The 17,324-nt window shown below is 42.2% G+C and overlaps 1 protein-coding gene across 3 annotated transcripts in view; it reads left to right on the top strand.

The window, feature by feature from the left end:
- Positions 1-14,440, top strand: part of CSRNP2 (cysteine and serine rich nuclear protein 2) — a 54,381-nt gene extending 39,941 nt beyond the window's left edge. For all 3 annotated transcript variants that reach the window (XM_083169439.1, XM_083169440.1, XM_083169441.1), the window contains exons 4-5: positions 2,567-2,863; positions 3,261-14,440. In XM_083169439.1, coding sequence (XP_083025565.1) covers positions 2,567-2,863; positions 3,261-4,100 — 1,137 coding nt within the window. In that variant the 3' untranslated portion in view covers positions 4,101-14,440. The remainder of the gene's footprint in view (positions 1-2,566; positions 2,864-3,260) is intronic.
- The last annotated feature ends 2,884 nt before the right edge of the window (positions 14,441-17,324 follow it).

The raw sequence follows: 17,324 nt of genomic DNA, 5'->3' as shown, positions 1-17,324 counted from the left end.
GGCTGTGGCTAAACAGGAGTTGACCTGTCACCCTGAAGAGGTACAGCATAAGGTTCCTCCAGAACAACCGCCGCCAACCCCCCAGTGCACCGGCATCTCCCGCAGACGTGACGCCTGGAAGCCGATTGACCCAAGCAGCCCAGGGAACACCAACACCCCCTGAGCCCAGAACCAACGGAGAGAGCAACAACATCCCAGCCAGGCAACCGTCCCCCAGTCCAAGACGCCCCCCCATCCATCTCCCTGCCCACCCCCTGTGCACCCCTACACCACAGCATTATAGATCAGTACATCTGCATTTGTATGTTTAAATCTGTATGCTTTATCATTAATCCCCACTTCACTGTTATGTTTTGTTTTGATCTGTAGCAATACACGTGAATACAGACATTGTATCAACCTATCTGTGAAAACATTTGGAATGTATACACTGTGTACTTTTGTTCATAAGTAAAGTTACAAATTATTCAAATCCAACCACAGTTTCCAGCTAACATCGTTATTTCCTATACACCACACCAGCAAAAGAACTATAGGGGCAGAGCGCGGTACCAATACCCTTTTCTCTACGTATCCAAATTAGCCGTGCCAGGTCAAACGGCTGGTGCCGCTGCTAGCACCGAACAAAGGCACAGTGCGCAGGTTACCCCCAAGTATCTACACTTGCTGAACATGGGGTTGGGGGTGAGGTGAGCTGGCTGCATTTTGAAATAGTTTTAATAGTTAAAACACCTCAGTATAACTTAGTGGCCCTCGGGCTTCGTTAATTTTTTTTATGTGGCACACTCGGTCTTAAAGGTTGAAGACCCCATATCTAATTGGGGTTCGTGCTCCTACTGAGTCATCTGTAACATATATGTATGTCACCCAGTTCCTTAATAGAAGTTGGATATGGTACTGTATTGATTTGTATCAGTGTTCTAGTAATTTGCTGAGTGGACATTTACGTCCTACTGTAGCTGCAGGGTGAGTGCCATGTTGCTCTGCAAACAATACATAGTGGGAGAAAAAGCTGTCCATGTCTATTGGTGCATGTACCCAGATGGTATAGGGACTCATGATCGATTGACTATAGGTCGACAGTCAAAAAGTCTACAGAGTCAAAAGGTCAACATGCAAATTTGAGCTGACATGTGCCGACAGGCGATATATACCCTACCATTCACTACGGCGTGGAGGGAGAATATAAGTGTGCCCAGCGCAGCAAGGCACCACATCCGAAGCATTGTAAATGCATCGGTACACTTTGACGCTGTACATGTTGACCATGTCGACATTGGGACAAAAAAAGTGAAAAATTCATGTCGACCTTTTGACTGTCAACCTAATGCTTGTGTCAACATTACAACCCTGTCATCCGTAGCCATGTTCAACTATTTCTTGTGTTGACCTAAGCCGTGGTCAACCTAATGCATGTCGACCGAATATGTGTCGACCCTTGGACCATAGCCATTTCGAAGTATCTTACAAAAGGCAACATAGATGACAGATCTGTTTTGTAGCTGCAGCAACACAGTGCTCTTATTATTGTGTCTGTGTATTCAGAATCCTATTAGCTTGTCAGCGCAGGGACTTCCTCACTCCCTGAGGGTAGAGCAAGCCATGAATTGTGCAGTGTCCATTGTTCATCTGCAAATGATATACAGCTGACCGTTATACTGTATATACTATCTATCTATAATACACATATTATATGGGATGGATACTCACTTACTTACTTACTTACTTGGATGGATACTAATTATCATTATCAAACTGGTCTGGTCATTATAGGTCTCCAAGTATTGGTTCATATGCTTTCTGGCAGAATGGAGCTTTCGTTAAGTTTGCTCATATCCAAAATATATTATAAATATTGATAACTGAGCATTAATATTGAGTGAATCTTGTGTACTATCCAAACAAGGACTAGCAACATTTGACCCAGGACGGCAGGAATGTGTTAGTGACCCTTATAGTGGGTACACACGGGGCGATTTTGCTTGCGATTGGATCCCGAAATCAAAACGACTGGTACGCAAAATGCATTCAATATGACTATATAGTAGAGATCTGTTTATATATAGTCTTGCCTGCCAAGACTATGTTTCTATTCGATTTACACTACACGGGAGCGCGCATTGGGATCGAATCTGCATCGAATGTAGAAAAACCATTCGATGCTCATTCAATTTTCTGTTTGATTACCTATTTAAGTTTGTTTCTATAAGCAAAATTGAATAGAACAATAGTGCATATCTCACCGTGTGTACCCTCTATTAGTGCTGAAACTGGCTCAAGGTTCATAGTATTTTTATTAATAGTAGTGGTTACCAACAATGACTTGGTGGCTTGGTCCTCTGGTGTAGCAGAGGACCAAGCTGCTGCAGCTTTGCTTGTAGAATCTTAAATATCATTTTTTATAGAAGGGTTATATACAGGCATCATCTACATGTATGTACATAACTTATGCACTCCCTTCACTCCAGTGATGGTAATTCTCTGTAAAATAGAACGTGGCCTCCTGTCCCCATTGTATGCTCATAAATTCAAGTCAATAAGTATGCTTTCTTTTCTCCTTGGGCAGCTGACAAAAAACGGTACTGTGGAGTCTGAAGAAGCCGACGGCCTCACCTTGGAGGATGTATCGGATGAAGACATTGACGTAGACAATGTAGAAGTGGATGATTATTTCTTCCTTCAGCCATTACCAACAAAGAGGCGCCGGGCTCTGCTGCGTGCAGCCGGTGTCCACCGTATAGATGCAGATGAGAAGCAGGAACTCCGAGCCATTCGTCTTTCCAGAGAGGAATGTGGGTGTGACTGCCGCCTCTTCTGTGATCCAGAAGCTTGTCCATGCAGTCAGGCTGGGATCAAGTGTCAGGTTGGTGATGGACGTGGGAGTGTGAATGTTTCTCTGGAATTCTCACGTTAAAAACAAACTGTCCTTCTAAATCGTTTCTATCTTACAAATTTCTATATATGTTCTGGAAATAACCTAAGTGGACCGTTCATGTCACAGAGTGCAGTTGGAAGCCTAGCAAGCTTTTCTTCGTGATCATTGAGATTTTTATTATCTTTGTTTGATTTTATTTATAGTATGTGTTTTGGGTGGGGTTAATCGTTTTCCTTTTGTCCAACTATACTGGTAGTTTTTAGAAGATTATTTTACTTAATTTCCCTTGTTAATTGCTATTTGCTGCAAACAGTACTCCCTTGATACTTGTGAAATGTCTTACATTGTACCTTCCTCTCTCTTCCCTTTATTTTGATCCTTATAGGTGGATCGTATGTCTTTTCCGTGCGGATGTTCCAGAGATGGCTGCAGTAATATAGCTGGTCGCATAGAATTTAACCCTATCCGCGTAAGGACTCATTACCTCCATACTATCATGAAACTTGAGCTGGAAAACAAACGCCAGCAGCCACGCCCCTCCCCCCTTGAAGAGAAGCTTCCTCATGCCTCTCTTACAACCCATCCTCACCAGGAGACACAGGACTTCCATGAATTCATTACTGAGAACTATCACTTGGAGAACGAGGCTGCTGTTCGACACCTCCAGAGTGCAGAGGAACGCCAAAGGCTACTTGATGAAGGTGATGAGGCCTCTAGTGGCTCTAGTCTCAGTCTAGACTCCAGTGTAGAGAGTCTAGAGGTCTGCCTTCTGGAGACTCCTATCTCTCTGCCGCCGTCCACCTGCCATTCCTCCATCAGTCCTGGCTTGTTGTCTCCTGGCTCCTCTGTCCTTTGTTACACTGATGAGGATTCCGGAAGACCAGCTACGCCACCGGATTACACCGATGTAAATGTCTTTATTTATGATCACAACTCAACCGGCTTAGACACAGGGTCCGTAATGACCAAATCTGTCCATTCTAAGCCCACAGAGCTAAGTGGTTCTATGAAGGTAGATGCAGACAATTGCGCAATGATGACCCCCTGTTCCAAAGAGGTTAACCTAGTGCCAGGGTCTGCTGGGAATTCCTCAGACTTGGCAATGCAGACTAACCATCCAATAGAAACCTCTGTAAGTGATGAGGGGAAGCTGCAGGAAAATTCTGACAGCCAAACCTCCTGGCCACGCCAGCATTTTTCTGCAGAGAATCCATTGACCGTGTGATGTTATTTGCAATTATTTTGCACAAGCCAGTCCAACTTCCCTCTCCACTTATACAACTCCCCCCCTTTATATTAATACCCTGTGCTCACCAGTGAGAGATATCTATTTAAACTTTGTCTTCATTCCCAAACCTCAATTTTTTGTTGAGGGACAAAAAAAAAGAAAAGAAAAGAAAAAAGATACTGGGTGTGTGAGGAAAAAACGTAAATGGTCCCTTTCTTTCTATATATGTTTTGGAAGAACTGTGATAACTTGAAATATGTTTTGCAATTGATAGTTTGTCCAAACCAATATAATTCCCCTGCTAACTTGCCATGGAGTACACTTGGCTTAGAAGGGAGGGAGTATGTTTTCCATTTTGCTGGGTTTGCAATATTTGCCACATTTCTTACTTGGTGACCACTATAACATTACAAAAGACGCTATTCAAACACTAGTTTTCATAACTTTATTGACAACAAAGCTACAGATCTAGACCCAAATTAAGAATAATTAAAAAGTGAAATGTTCGGCAAGTCCGATTTTCCAATGGCAATCTACCATTTTTCCAGTGCATGATTTCTGAGCTTCAGATGGTTGTGGTTTCCTGACGCCCCACGACAGCCAATGTGAGCTTAATGTGTATATACTGTAACATGCCCAGGTAGTATGGTGCTATTAGATAGGATTAGACTGACATCACAAGTGTTTGGAGAGCGGAGCTGCCTTTTTTTTTTTTATGTTTCAAATGACAGTGCAAAAGCACTTTATCTTCAAGAACTAAAGGACTCTCCTTTTTAAAGCTGCTAATCTTTCAACCTGGACAATTGAAGAGGATAGGTGTAATTATTGTGCTCTCAAATGTGCTAGTCTTTCACCCTTATGAATGATGGTATCAATTTCAAGCACTGAGCCCATGTCATTAAGGGGATTGTGAACGTGTATAAACAATCAATGTGTATAAGGATCAATATTAAGTAGGTTTTTACTTTGCATTGTTGTGTTAAATTATGAAATCATCAGAGAGATGGGGGTAGAAGATATTTATTTCGGAGTATTGATGATCAGCCTGTTTGATGCTTGTTTTAGCAAAATTTTAATAGCAGATGGGCACTGTCTTAAGCCAGTCGTCGACAATCGAAGATTGATCTAATCTGACTAGAAAATTAGTTTCATTTGGCTAATGCTGTTGCCGCCTACAGCTAATATTATACAGAGTTCAATCTTTGCAGAGTTTACTTTCATTTTAATGCACAAAGATAAATTATTTTTAGTATACTGTAAAACCATTCTAAATGCAGCCAGTGGTTTGATGCCAGGAGGAGTAGGTGTACAGAAAACAAGTAACTGCACTAGCGCGGTGATGGAGGTCAGAGGTAAGCAGTGCAAAGTTATCATACATGTAACGGTGGGGTAGATTTATGAAGCAGTGATAACGGAGAAGTGGCCCATGGCAACCAATCAGCTGATCTGTGTATAATTCTATATTATGCACATTATAGATGTTACTTCAGTGCTGATTGGTCCTCTGGCTCACTTCTCCTCCCTTATCATTGCTTCATACATCTACCCCAGAATCTGAAGAACATATGAAAAATGTGTCCCATTACTGTCCGGACTTTAATTATTGTACAGTATATGGACCAGTGCCTAGGTTTGGCCTGTTCATCCACTCTGTTCTCATTGATGTTTCAGCATTGCTTACCTAGACCAGCACTAGGAGCAGTACAGCTTGGACGGTGTTTGCCTCCACTTTCCTCTCTGATTTGTAACTACTTTTCATGCCGTGTGAAAATGAGTTTACAGTCTGTGACAAGCTTAAGAACAGACACTTGTAATTAAATGTAAATAGCCTAAGAGTCATGATATTAAGGTTTTTTAGGCATGCCTAAGTTTATCATTCCCAATTCTACCAGCAATACATTAGTGACCAACTCATTCTAAAAGATTCCCATGTGTTTTGCATCTTTTGTTTCCTCAACATAATGGTCTGGAAAACATGCACTTTTGGAAATGATAGAAGGCACAATTAAGACCATTGATTTTAGACCCAGGGATCTCAACTGAAGTCCAGATGTATAATCTGCAGTTTATGTGTTGAAGGATTTTTGCAGTTACTTGAGGACTGCGGAGAGAACCTGTTCAGTATCATTGCTGTCTACGTTTATCATGGGTAGTGGCACGTACAGGAAATACATGTTCAGAAAATGGTTCGCCTCATGCAATAGTCTGTGTAGGTTTGAGGATGGTTGTGGCCATAGTAGAACACAATTCCCCTAGACTGTGTCAGGTGTCGGGACCCAAATGATTGAACCAGCCATTTGGGATGTGATTGTGCTGATGTCTGAAAAGCGTAAGGATACTGAATTTCTTATTTTAAGTAAATGAGAAAACACTTCCTCTTTGCCCATTATAGCCACATAATAGTTTCCAAAAGCAGATGCACACTATTGACCACAGCAACTTGAACATTGGGTGCAGAGCCTACCCACCATTTTCCGCCATTTCCTTGATTTTAGCATAGTGTAATTCCCAAGGTATTCATAAATTGGGTGCTGCCTGGCCACATAGAACTCTGGAGTTGTAAGTATATTAGATGGGTACTAAAGTTGTGTACACACGGTGTGATTTTGGCTCATGGACGATTTTGACTATGATTTTGACTATCTTCACTTACAATTCTGACAAAGTGCGGTACTTATGTAATATCTGGACTCCTGTTTTTCTTATGAGACCGCGTCCCCTCGCGGGGCTCGCTGTGCTCACTATGCTTCGGGCACGGTGGCTCGCTGCGCTCGCCACACTATATAAAATCAACTCCATGCGTAGTTGGATAGTAGGGGTATGAAAAAATGGGGTGCATTTAACATGGGAGTCCAGATAATACATAAGTACCCAAAGTGCTATTTGGCCTACGGCCAAAGGCCAAATACACTGTATATACATAGATATAGTCAAAATTGTCTTGCATGCAGTTTATCTCTGTGCAATGTTGGTTAAATTACTGTACGATTTTGACTATCTAGTCAAACTTGTAAGCCAAAATCACGATCTGTGCTGAGCTGGGGTTTGCCTATTGTTTATAGGCAAACCCCCGCAATATAGCAGTACTGTCTATCTGCGAGTGATTGCGATGCACAGGACCGGAAATCACCGACGCCCTAGGGCCAAACCCACGGAGCGATCCTTGCTTCATTTCTAAGCAATCTAGTCTGATCGCTTAGTAATGGGGTTAAAAATCGCTGTGTGTATGCCCCTTAAATCTAAAGTTCATCTAAGCAACAGTTAGCCAAAATCGTATAGCCAAAATCTAATCGAATCTGAATCGCACAGTGCGTCCACACCTTTATTGTGTGATGTGGGCTTTTCTGAACTTGAAAGCCCGCACCATTATAGGACCACCTGCCTCCACATTGTTCTAAAGGCTCACAACTTGAAGGTTGGCCACATCACGATTTTTGTAATATTTCATATTTTTTCAGAATTTTTTTCATTAAAATATCTAGTACACTAATGCACACAATTGATAGGGGATACAGAAAAACTGCAATAAAGACCTTGAGTTGACCTCCCTGGATAATGTCCATAAGCAGTGGTTTCTCCTTATATCAATTACCAGATTAATTTAGTTTATTTATCCTCCCAGCTGTGGTGAAACTACAAGCCCCATCATGCCTTGCCACAGTTTTGCTAATGGGGAATGCTAAAACTATGGCAAGACATGCTGGGATGTGTAGTTTCACCACAGCTGGAGGGCCACAGTTTGGACATGCCTGACTTAAGTAAATCTGCCTACAATTCTTTCCATACAGGAAGTAGGAGAGAGTACTATAGTGGAGATTACACGTATACTTTGCATTTGTTTTTTAGAATTCTGTAAATTTATAAGTGCACTAATATAGAGGACAGCTTTTCACATGAAGGAGCGTATGTAAAATGACAAGACACAAGACATTAGTAGGTCAAGTCTTGTCCATGCAGTCATTATAGCTTGTTAAAAAAAAAAAAGAGACGACATTGCACTTTACCATGCATAGGGACTCAGATTGGAGAACTGTAGAGTGGGACGAGCACCGCGGTAGAACAGCGAGGCACCGGGCCCGAAGCATAGCGAGAGAAGTAATACACTAATTAGGGCTCCTCGTGCTATGGTGTCACCATGGACACCCAAAAAAAAATAATCTAAAACTCAGGTTGACCTTTTGTCAGTGTCAACCTTTTGATGACGACCCGTCTATCTGGATACTGACGACCCGTCTATCTGGATACTGGCGACCCGTCTATCTGGATACTGGCGACCCTTTAATCCATTACTGCAAAAATAATTAACTAATGTAATCATTTTATTCTATCTCTTACCTAGAGAACATTGCTGCTGGCCATTCTACATTGTCCCCAACAGTGTTGGGCGTTTAGGAAAGGTGATGTCACTTATTCATTAAGTTTCGGTCATTTTTGTGCATCAGTCTACCATAATCTGATTGCTATAAGCACAAGCTCCTTTTCTGTGCGCCAGTTTTGAGAAATTCCCACAGAATTTGGAGGATACAAAAACTAAACTGAGAATGGCAAGCCGGATTACTGTATTGAATTAGAAAATGTTATCCAGTGACGGCACAAAAAATCCCCAAAATAGGCAATGTGGGGAGAGAGAGGGATTAAGTATCTCAAGTACTTGGGCCTCTCCCGTAAGGTATAATGCCACCCCCAAGTTGGTACTGCCTGTTGGTGCATACTTTCTTAAGAAAGTTGCCTTAGCCACACCCTCTATGGGCATCTTTATTCTAATAACCACATTGGTGCTGGACTTACACGAGAACTGCGTGACTTGATGTGAGCGGATTTATAAAATCTGTGCGACCTACATGAACATGAAAGATTCGTAACATTGAAGAATCTACTATGTACAGAACACTCGGTTGTTTCTACATGTGATTTAATCACACGTTGCCTTTCCATGTTACAAACACATAACATGGAAGTAGGTGATGAAGGTGCTTCTTTTCTCTTCAAGCAGCAAAAATAATCTCAATTCAATTCAGTGTAGTAACCACAAAGTGTCTCTGGCGAGTTAGGTCAATTTATCTTGTGGTCTGATTATTTTTTTATTTTGGGCCCATAGAGGAAATCTTTGGCTATAGAATTGTACGATGATGTGCGCAACCGAACTTTGTGGTGATGCATTGCGCTAAATTGAAATTGTCCCCAGTGATTCACTAGTTTCTATGAAATGTACAGACTGAATATATTTTCAGTGCACTGAATGGTTTCTTTTACACTATCGGTATGTACACAAAGTAGTGCATCCAGTAATTGTCTATCGTTTAAAAGTGTGGTGATTTTAAAATGTTGGGTTTATAGATGGCACCACATGTAAAGTAAACTGAAGCTAACATAGCCTATGCCTTGGCATGGTGACTGAAAGGGGCCTGAGAACTCTGCACCCAATGCACCGCTATTTCACACCACAAAACCTTTAATGGAGGAAATAAATCTGAAACAGATTTTTTATGGTGCCTCCTGTGTAATGTTACCTTAAGTAGGATGCCAGTCTATGAACCACCAATAATCTGCCAAAATGGATAATCCGGCACATTGCTGGAACTAAGGATGCTGGATAATTGATAGTGCACCTGTATTTAATTTAGATTGACATGGCAGGCGGTAGAGCAAGAAACACCAAAAATTTTACTAAGATGGGAGTTCTATTGAAGATAGTATGTTGACCATAGCAACCAATCACATCCGGCTTCTTACCCCCTATTGTACGCATCTGTATTGCAGGTGTAATTCAGCGACGGTTGTAGAAGTGATGTGTTCAGTTATTAATCCCATAACACTGTTGGTTTATTTATTATTTTAAGACGGTCTCAGAGGTTATCAATGTTCTGTCAGAAGATTGGACCAGGGATTGGGGGGATTATTCACATTCATTCGGTCCTCCGTGCATTTGCACCCCAACGGTCCAGGTTTTAGGTATATCCATGGCTCAGCACAGATGGTTAAATCAGACTGACTGAGTTACTAATTAAGTCACCTGTGGCCAAGCATGGATATACTTAATACCTGGACCGTTGGGGTGCCTTGAGGACCGCGTTTGGGAACCTATGCCCTAAGGTCTGTATTGCAAGTGGGACAGAAGGGCCGGCTTTTGTCTTGGTCAATAATCGTGTGTATGAATTTGCTCCTTTGGTAAACTTGTGCAGCACTGAAGTGCTTCTGTAAAGAATGTGAAAGCTATAGCAGATGGGTACATGTAGGTGCGGTTTATATCAGCGCATGCTACCCATGTCTGTCCAGGCTTCATCACAGCTGCATAATTTCCCAGAATACTATGCAGCTGAAATAGTGCGTAGGAGCACAGCACCCATAGGAGGCCTTTTTCCAGTCACCGCCTCCTGAATTTGATTATAACATAACTGCATTTCAAATACTGCTCTTTAATAAATATCACCTTAAAGTCTCTGAAGAATAAAAATGACATTTACAGTAAGTTGACACAAAAATAAATCTTAAGCAGTTAGTTAATAATGCACTTTACATACCTTACCAACCAACCTAAAGCTTTGCATTTTTATGGCCTCATGAAAAACAAAATGGTGCTTTTTATTTGCTTTTCTGTGACTATTAGCAATTCAGGCTAGCTGAGGAGTCTCATACCCCTTTGACACCGCACTTGTTAAACGGTATATTTCCATTTTTTTCCCATTTCAAAACATTTAAATAGCAAAGTCCTACATGTTTCAGAGCCGTTTTTTATGCAGTGAGAATGGCTCTGAAACGGTATTTAGTAAAAACAACAGATTACAGACCTGTGATAGGCTGTCCCCTGCATTCTGCCTTGAAACGTGTTCAGAGGATTAAACAGGTTGACTGATGTGAATGGTACTTAAACGGTATTTAAAACGGTAATCTACTGCAATGTAAAGGCTCAGACCCGTTTTAAATGCCATTTAAAAGATGGTTTTTTAAACGTTTTGGCACTGTGAAAGTGGTATCACAGAGCAGTGCGGTGCATTACGCGAGAGCGGCCATGTTGGCAGTAGAAATGGCTGTAGAAATATTTGTTTATTGTAAGGTAAAAATGTGAGACAATTGGCGCCGCACATTACATGGGAGTCTAGACATCTTATAAACTATGAAAATGTTCTCCTATATGTATGCAAATTTACACCGGTACATTAGGAATGCTTTACCTAACGTGAATGTTTATTTAGTCTGAAGTGATAATTGCTTAATAATTACCCAGCTATGGGCAGTTGTGGTTCTCTTGCTTTTTCATAGGCTACTCTGAATGTCTAACGGAGCGCTCTTAGTTTTTGATCTAGGTGTTACTTGCAGTTGCCAAGCCTATGCATGGTTGTGTTATGGGGTCATTTACAACTTATAGGGGTATTCAATGCTCTGGCGAGCGCAAGGTAGCGAATCCTGTTTTGGATTCGCTGTGCGCTCGCCAGGAAATATCGCTGCTCTTTAATTCGTGAGCCTCCCCCAGCCCACACTATTCAATGCGTCAGGGGCTCGCTGCCCCTGACTTCGAATACAGGCGAATGCTAGTGGGGAATGGTAGTGGCGATTCCCCCCCCCCACCCCACCCCCCCAGCGCGCACAGCCCGCAGCAGCAGTCCTCCAGCTCCGGCAGCCCCAGCGCTGACATCACCGTGCTGTGGCTGCCGGAGCTAAAAGTCCTGCTGCTGCGTCCCTGTTCTGTGGGGGCTCCCTGCATATGAGTGAGGGGGGCAGGCGGCAGGCGAATATGGCATGGCGGAGGGAGCCCGCGCACAGCTCCCCCGCCTCTGGCCAGCCAATCAGCTGCAGTGGCGAATCCCCGTGTCCGTCCCCCCCCGCACAGCCCGCAGCAGCAGTCCTCCGGCTCCGGCAGCCCCAGCGCTGACATCACCGTGCTGTGGCTGCCGGAGGCAAAGGTCTGCTGCTGCTGCTGCGTCCCTGCGACATCAGTGAGCACTACAGAACAGCTCCCCCGCCTCTGCTCAATGAAAGCAGCAGTGGCTGCTATCTGCAAAAGATTCGGGCTGCTGCTGCTGCTGGTCCTTGTCCCCCGCATATCTCTCCCCCGTCCTGTCCCCTCACCTCCCTCCCCTCACCTCACCCCCAGGGCTGCAGGGTGCTGCTGGGGTCGGAGCCGCCGCACTCACTGGTCCCGATCATCGGGATCAGTGTGCAGTGAATATATGAATATTAATGAGCGGCTCCGGCTCCCGGCCCCCTGCTGGCGAATGTGTAAAAAAAAAAAAAAAAAATATCGTTTAAAAAAAAAAAATATATATATATTAAAAATATATTCATGTGCTGCAAGTATATGAATAAAAATAGCATGCCCCTTCATAGGAAAAATATTCTGATTTTAGAACACAAAAAAAAAAATTAAAAACGCTTTAATTTAAAAGATCACATTACAGTTCACCTAAAAAAGCTGCCGAATGCTAAACGGAGAATCATGGCGAAAATCAGTGGAGAAAGCAGTTCTCCATTTGAGCATTGAATACACTGTCGGCGAATTCCACTAAAAACCCCATTGAAAATCAGAGGCGAATTGTGGAGAATAATTTACGGCGAATCGGCAGACATTCGCTGTTCATTTGTGGCGAATTGCCTCCATTGAATAGGGAGAATTGTTTTTTCTAACAGAAAATTCGCCGTAAACCCAGCGAATTGCCAGATTCACTGAAAAAAACCAGCGAATCTGAGGCATTGAATACTGGCAATAAAATCCCGAATGAGTCTATTTTTACCACTCAGTTCCAGCAACTAAAATATCAGAGCTTGTTTACTAGATTTGATAAATGTCATCTCCAAGCTTATTTGGTTCACATTATGCGATTTGGAAAGCTGGACTTTGGTAGAACTCCTTTTTGGGTGTGCTGCAATATCTGTGTTGAGCCAAGTGTGATATTTAACATCTATTGGTATAATTCGGCCACTCAATAAGCAAAATGCTGGCATGAGTCTGTACACTGGCTTTCTTTATATGGTCTTTTTTGTAAGTCCCTCGAACCGACCGCTAAACCTGCTTATTTTACAATAGAATTTTATTTTTATTTAATAAGTGAGATTACCCATAGCACCCAATTATGGGTGGTATTCTATTACTTACCATCGCTGATCACAGGTAATAGGCTCCATGTTTCAACACTAATTCTAAAGCAAACCGGTTGCTATGGGTTACAGAAGTATTTGATATGAAATAGTTTAAAAAGAAAACAGTTTAATAATGCCTTACCTCTAATTAGGGACCCTTCAATTGTGGCAGGTGAGATCCTTATTCCAGATCAGACTGTATATGTTTGCGAAGCTACAAGTTCTCAGTCTTTAAAAGACTGACATATTAGTTCCAACACCAATCACACCTGCCCTGTCTGTTATGGGCATAAGCCTGGCCAAACACTTATTCCGACCCCTACTCACTTTGTTGGCTCCCGCCTTCTTGCCCAGGTTCTCGATGGTCTGTGATGCACTATGTGCCCAAACTATACTTGAAATAGCTGTTACTAAAATAAGGTGTTTCCTTATTAAAACAATGGGGTGTTCTTGTTTTGTTAAAAAAAAAAAAAATTGAAGTGCCCACCTGGATCAATAGAATATCCAGTGTTGCATTGACAGAGGGGTTGTGCAAGAAACCTTATCTGTATAGGATTATGTATTGCCAGAACAAGGTGCAATATTTATTTCTGCGTTATTTGTGTGAAGCAATGCATCGCTTGTTTGAGAAGACCACACTTTGCTGATGGAAATGGTGCTTTGCCCTCGATAGAGCTTAGTAAAGAATGGAAAGACAGGGTGGTCTGATGTGTATAAATGATGTCCATAGAATTTCAAAACTCCATTCTTCTCTGCTTATCAGATTTCTATAGTTAGGGTGTTGTTTTTATTATTATTATTACTTCCTTTTTTAAATCCTAGTACATGAATGAGAGGGTGTTGGCATTCTGTCAGTCTCCTGCTGACTGGAGTGACAAGCTCAGTGCTGTATTCCATCAGCTGGAGAACCACAGAACACCCTTGTTCCACATACCATGTAGCCACCTTGAGGGAGATGTCACAATGCATCTTACATAAACCTTCATTCAGTTTACATGTCACAATTGTTTCATTTTGTAGTGTTCGCTTAATCTTTTTCCCCAGCTCTCATTTACCAATGTAACTCATTATCACCTCCCTAACTTGCTTCCTTCATAAAACTGTACAAAAATGTATCATTTCAGTGTAAAATCCAAGCTTGACCTGTTTATTTCTTTATTGCCCCCAGCATTCTCGTTTTGCGTTTCTAGAATTTCTGAATTGTGACAATTCTGTATTTAAGAGAATATTTAAATGTAAAAATAAATGAAACTATGCTCCAACATACAGTATGTCTGACTGTTATTTCACTGGGCCTAGAGTCTGAGCTGTGGGATATTAATATGGGCACCATATAAAATACTTATTTGAGGCGCTCGTGAAACTGGTTTAGGAGATCTGTTTGCCAGTGGTTTGTGTGAAGCAAGCCACACAATACATCCACGGAACAGTGTAGCCATCAATGTGCCTGTGACACAGGTTCTCAAACTCTGTCCTCAGGACCCCACACAGTGCATGTTTTGCAGGTCTCCTCGGAATCACAAGTGAAATAATTGACAAGTTTTAAAAGATCCACAGGTGGAGCTAATGAGTAATGAGTGCACCTGTCAGGTGACCTGGAATCCATGAACTATGATTTTTCATTTTTATTTGTTGATTAGAGTCAGTATGACATTGTACATTGTTTTGATGTGAAAAATAACCAGATGTGTTTTGATGTGAAAAATAACCAGATGTGTTAAACTGTTTCAGAATTTATATTTCATTTTTTGTGTGAAAATGTTTTATAGCAAACCTATTAAGTTACATATTATTAACTCCTATGTTAACACTGGATCATGACGCAGACTACTACGCATATAAATGCAGGTCTGGACTGGCCATCTGGTAGTTCTGGCAAATGGTCATATTAGCCAGTCGAACCAAACAGAGAGCAAACTGGCAGCCTTCACCCTCCCTCAGTCACCCCTGGTTGCCTTTATGGAGGCTTGCCATGAGATCAGGCCCTCTGAATTTTAGCCGTGGATGCACCCATGTGGTTATGCACGATTGTGGCATGCTGGTGCTGATTTAGAATCAACTTTATTGGCCATATACTATATATAGTATACTTGCTTACACTAGGAATATTTTGCCATAAGTATAGCACCAAGCAAGGAACACATATTGGGGGGGAGATAATGAGACCACATACTGTACATTTCCCATATCTAGAACAATCACGTTAGAAATTGGCAGGTTCAACATTGTTCATTGGACAGATATTGGGAAGGAGTTTTGAGTAGTTCTTGTCGACGTTGCTGGGATGGACCATCTGCCTGATGGGAGGTTTTCGAACCTGTTGTGGCCAGGGTACAGCTTCTCCGCCAAGATCTTCTGCAGCATGGCTCTTGTTAATGTTCAGCTCCATCGTCTGTGCATGCAAGAGCCCCCCACTGGCAGTCGGGCAATGTGTACACACTGGGTGATACAATAAATGATAACTCAGACTTGCCAACATTAGCAATATCGATCAGTGTGTATGGGACTTTGATTCTTCTATTTTCTCTTTAAAATCTAGATAACAGCAGAGGCTATCAAGGAATGTAATGGTTACCAAGATAAAGACAATAGTTAAAATTGCTATTATAGTCTGACAGCTCCTTAATGCAGGCATAGATGATTATACGCTACAACTGGATGATACAATCCTTAAATTCCCCTTTTTTGCTCACACACTATCACAGGCTATCTTCTATACAGTAAAGGCCTATACACACTCCTGTGAACGGTGTGCGCGTCACATCAAAATGTGTTGAGCCTTCCATAGCCACTGGATTCCGAACCGGCTTCGTGAGAGGTTTCGCTATACCACCATCGCTGTGCTCGACTGCCAGGTGTCAGGGGAGTGTGCGAATCCCGCACTTGCCAGGCGGACCACACAAAAATGTATCCCTGTATGGCATATGCATTAACTCTAAGTGCCAACATCTGTGAGAGATGTTCAAAATATCCACTTAAAATGCCAGCTTTACTCACATTGGTTATATAAATTCAAATAAAAAAAAAATGTGTATAAAAAAAAAAAAGGATTTATATGTCCTATATAAGGTAAATATTACATGTCATTATGATAATTAAACATGTTTGCTTGGCAATTTTTACATCTATTTTTGTCAAATTCACCTGGCACTCAAAGGGTTACATAACTTTCTTACATGGACACTTATCTGACTCCTAATATATGGTACTGTATGAAGAGTGCTGCGCCACTTGGGACCCAGACCCGCAGCTCCTTTTACCTGTAATCCTCCACGCTGTCACACAATTATCTGGAGGTTAGAAGTCTCCCATTTTGGCCATGGACTTGCTAAATAAAGTAAATAAACCCAGGGCTCTCATTGTAGTTGATAAAATTGGATTTTCAATAAAACATTTCTCATATGCAAAGCAGTTGTGGAATTTTCAAATAAGATCCTGGTTCTCTACCCCTTAGGCTGGTTTCACACACTAAACTCCTGCCGGACGGTGAAATCCCGCACGGCCAGGGAGCCGTGCCGCACACATTAGTTGTGAATGGACACTATTGTGTCCATTCACACGGGACAGCCACGGCCCGGCCGCACGGCTGCAGCCGGATCCCATCACTGGAAAGGACGGCTGCCGGGCTGTGGCCATCCCCACCATTGTAATCCGCTGAGTGCGGCACGGCTCCCTGGCCGTGCGGGATTTCACCGTCCGGCAGCAGCCGGAGTGTGTGAAACCAGCCTCAGTGGTGTGATTGAGTGAGTTCTAATGTGATGCCAGGGCCCTGAATGCAGACTGCAGCACCGCTCACACACTATTTGAATGAAATTGCCAACATAAGCTGGTATCATTTTCTGTAAACATTGGAAAAATGGATTTGTGTTGACCTATCATCCAGATACTATAGGAGGAGATCTGTAGTAGTGGGGTTCTATCAGTGTGTGTCAGCATAAAGGAATATTACCTCACAATTCCCTATTTTACAGACATGAAATGCAAAGATCTCCAATTATTCAAATAAAACCCAATACAATAAGGAAAATAAAATATTTGCATATCCTAGGCAATTAATCCCTCCCCCCTCCCAGTCATAGCCAGTCCAAATCAGCATTCTGGATGCAAATGTACTGATGCAGTGCTGCACTTGGCTCCTGTTCCTTC

The sequence above is a fragment of the Crinia signifera genome, chromosome 2 (genome assembly GCF_055691185.1).
Source record: "Crinia signifera chromosome 2, ASM5569118v1, whole genome shotgun sequence".
NCBI lineage: Eukaryota > Metazoa > Chordata > Amphibia > Anura > Myobatrachidae > Crinia > Crinia signifera.
The sequence above is the reverse complement of the archived record's forward strand: the minus strand, read 5'-3'. Positions and strand labels throughout refer to the sequence as shown.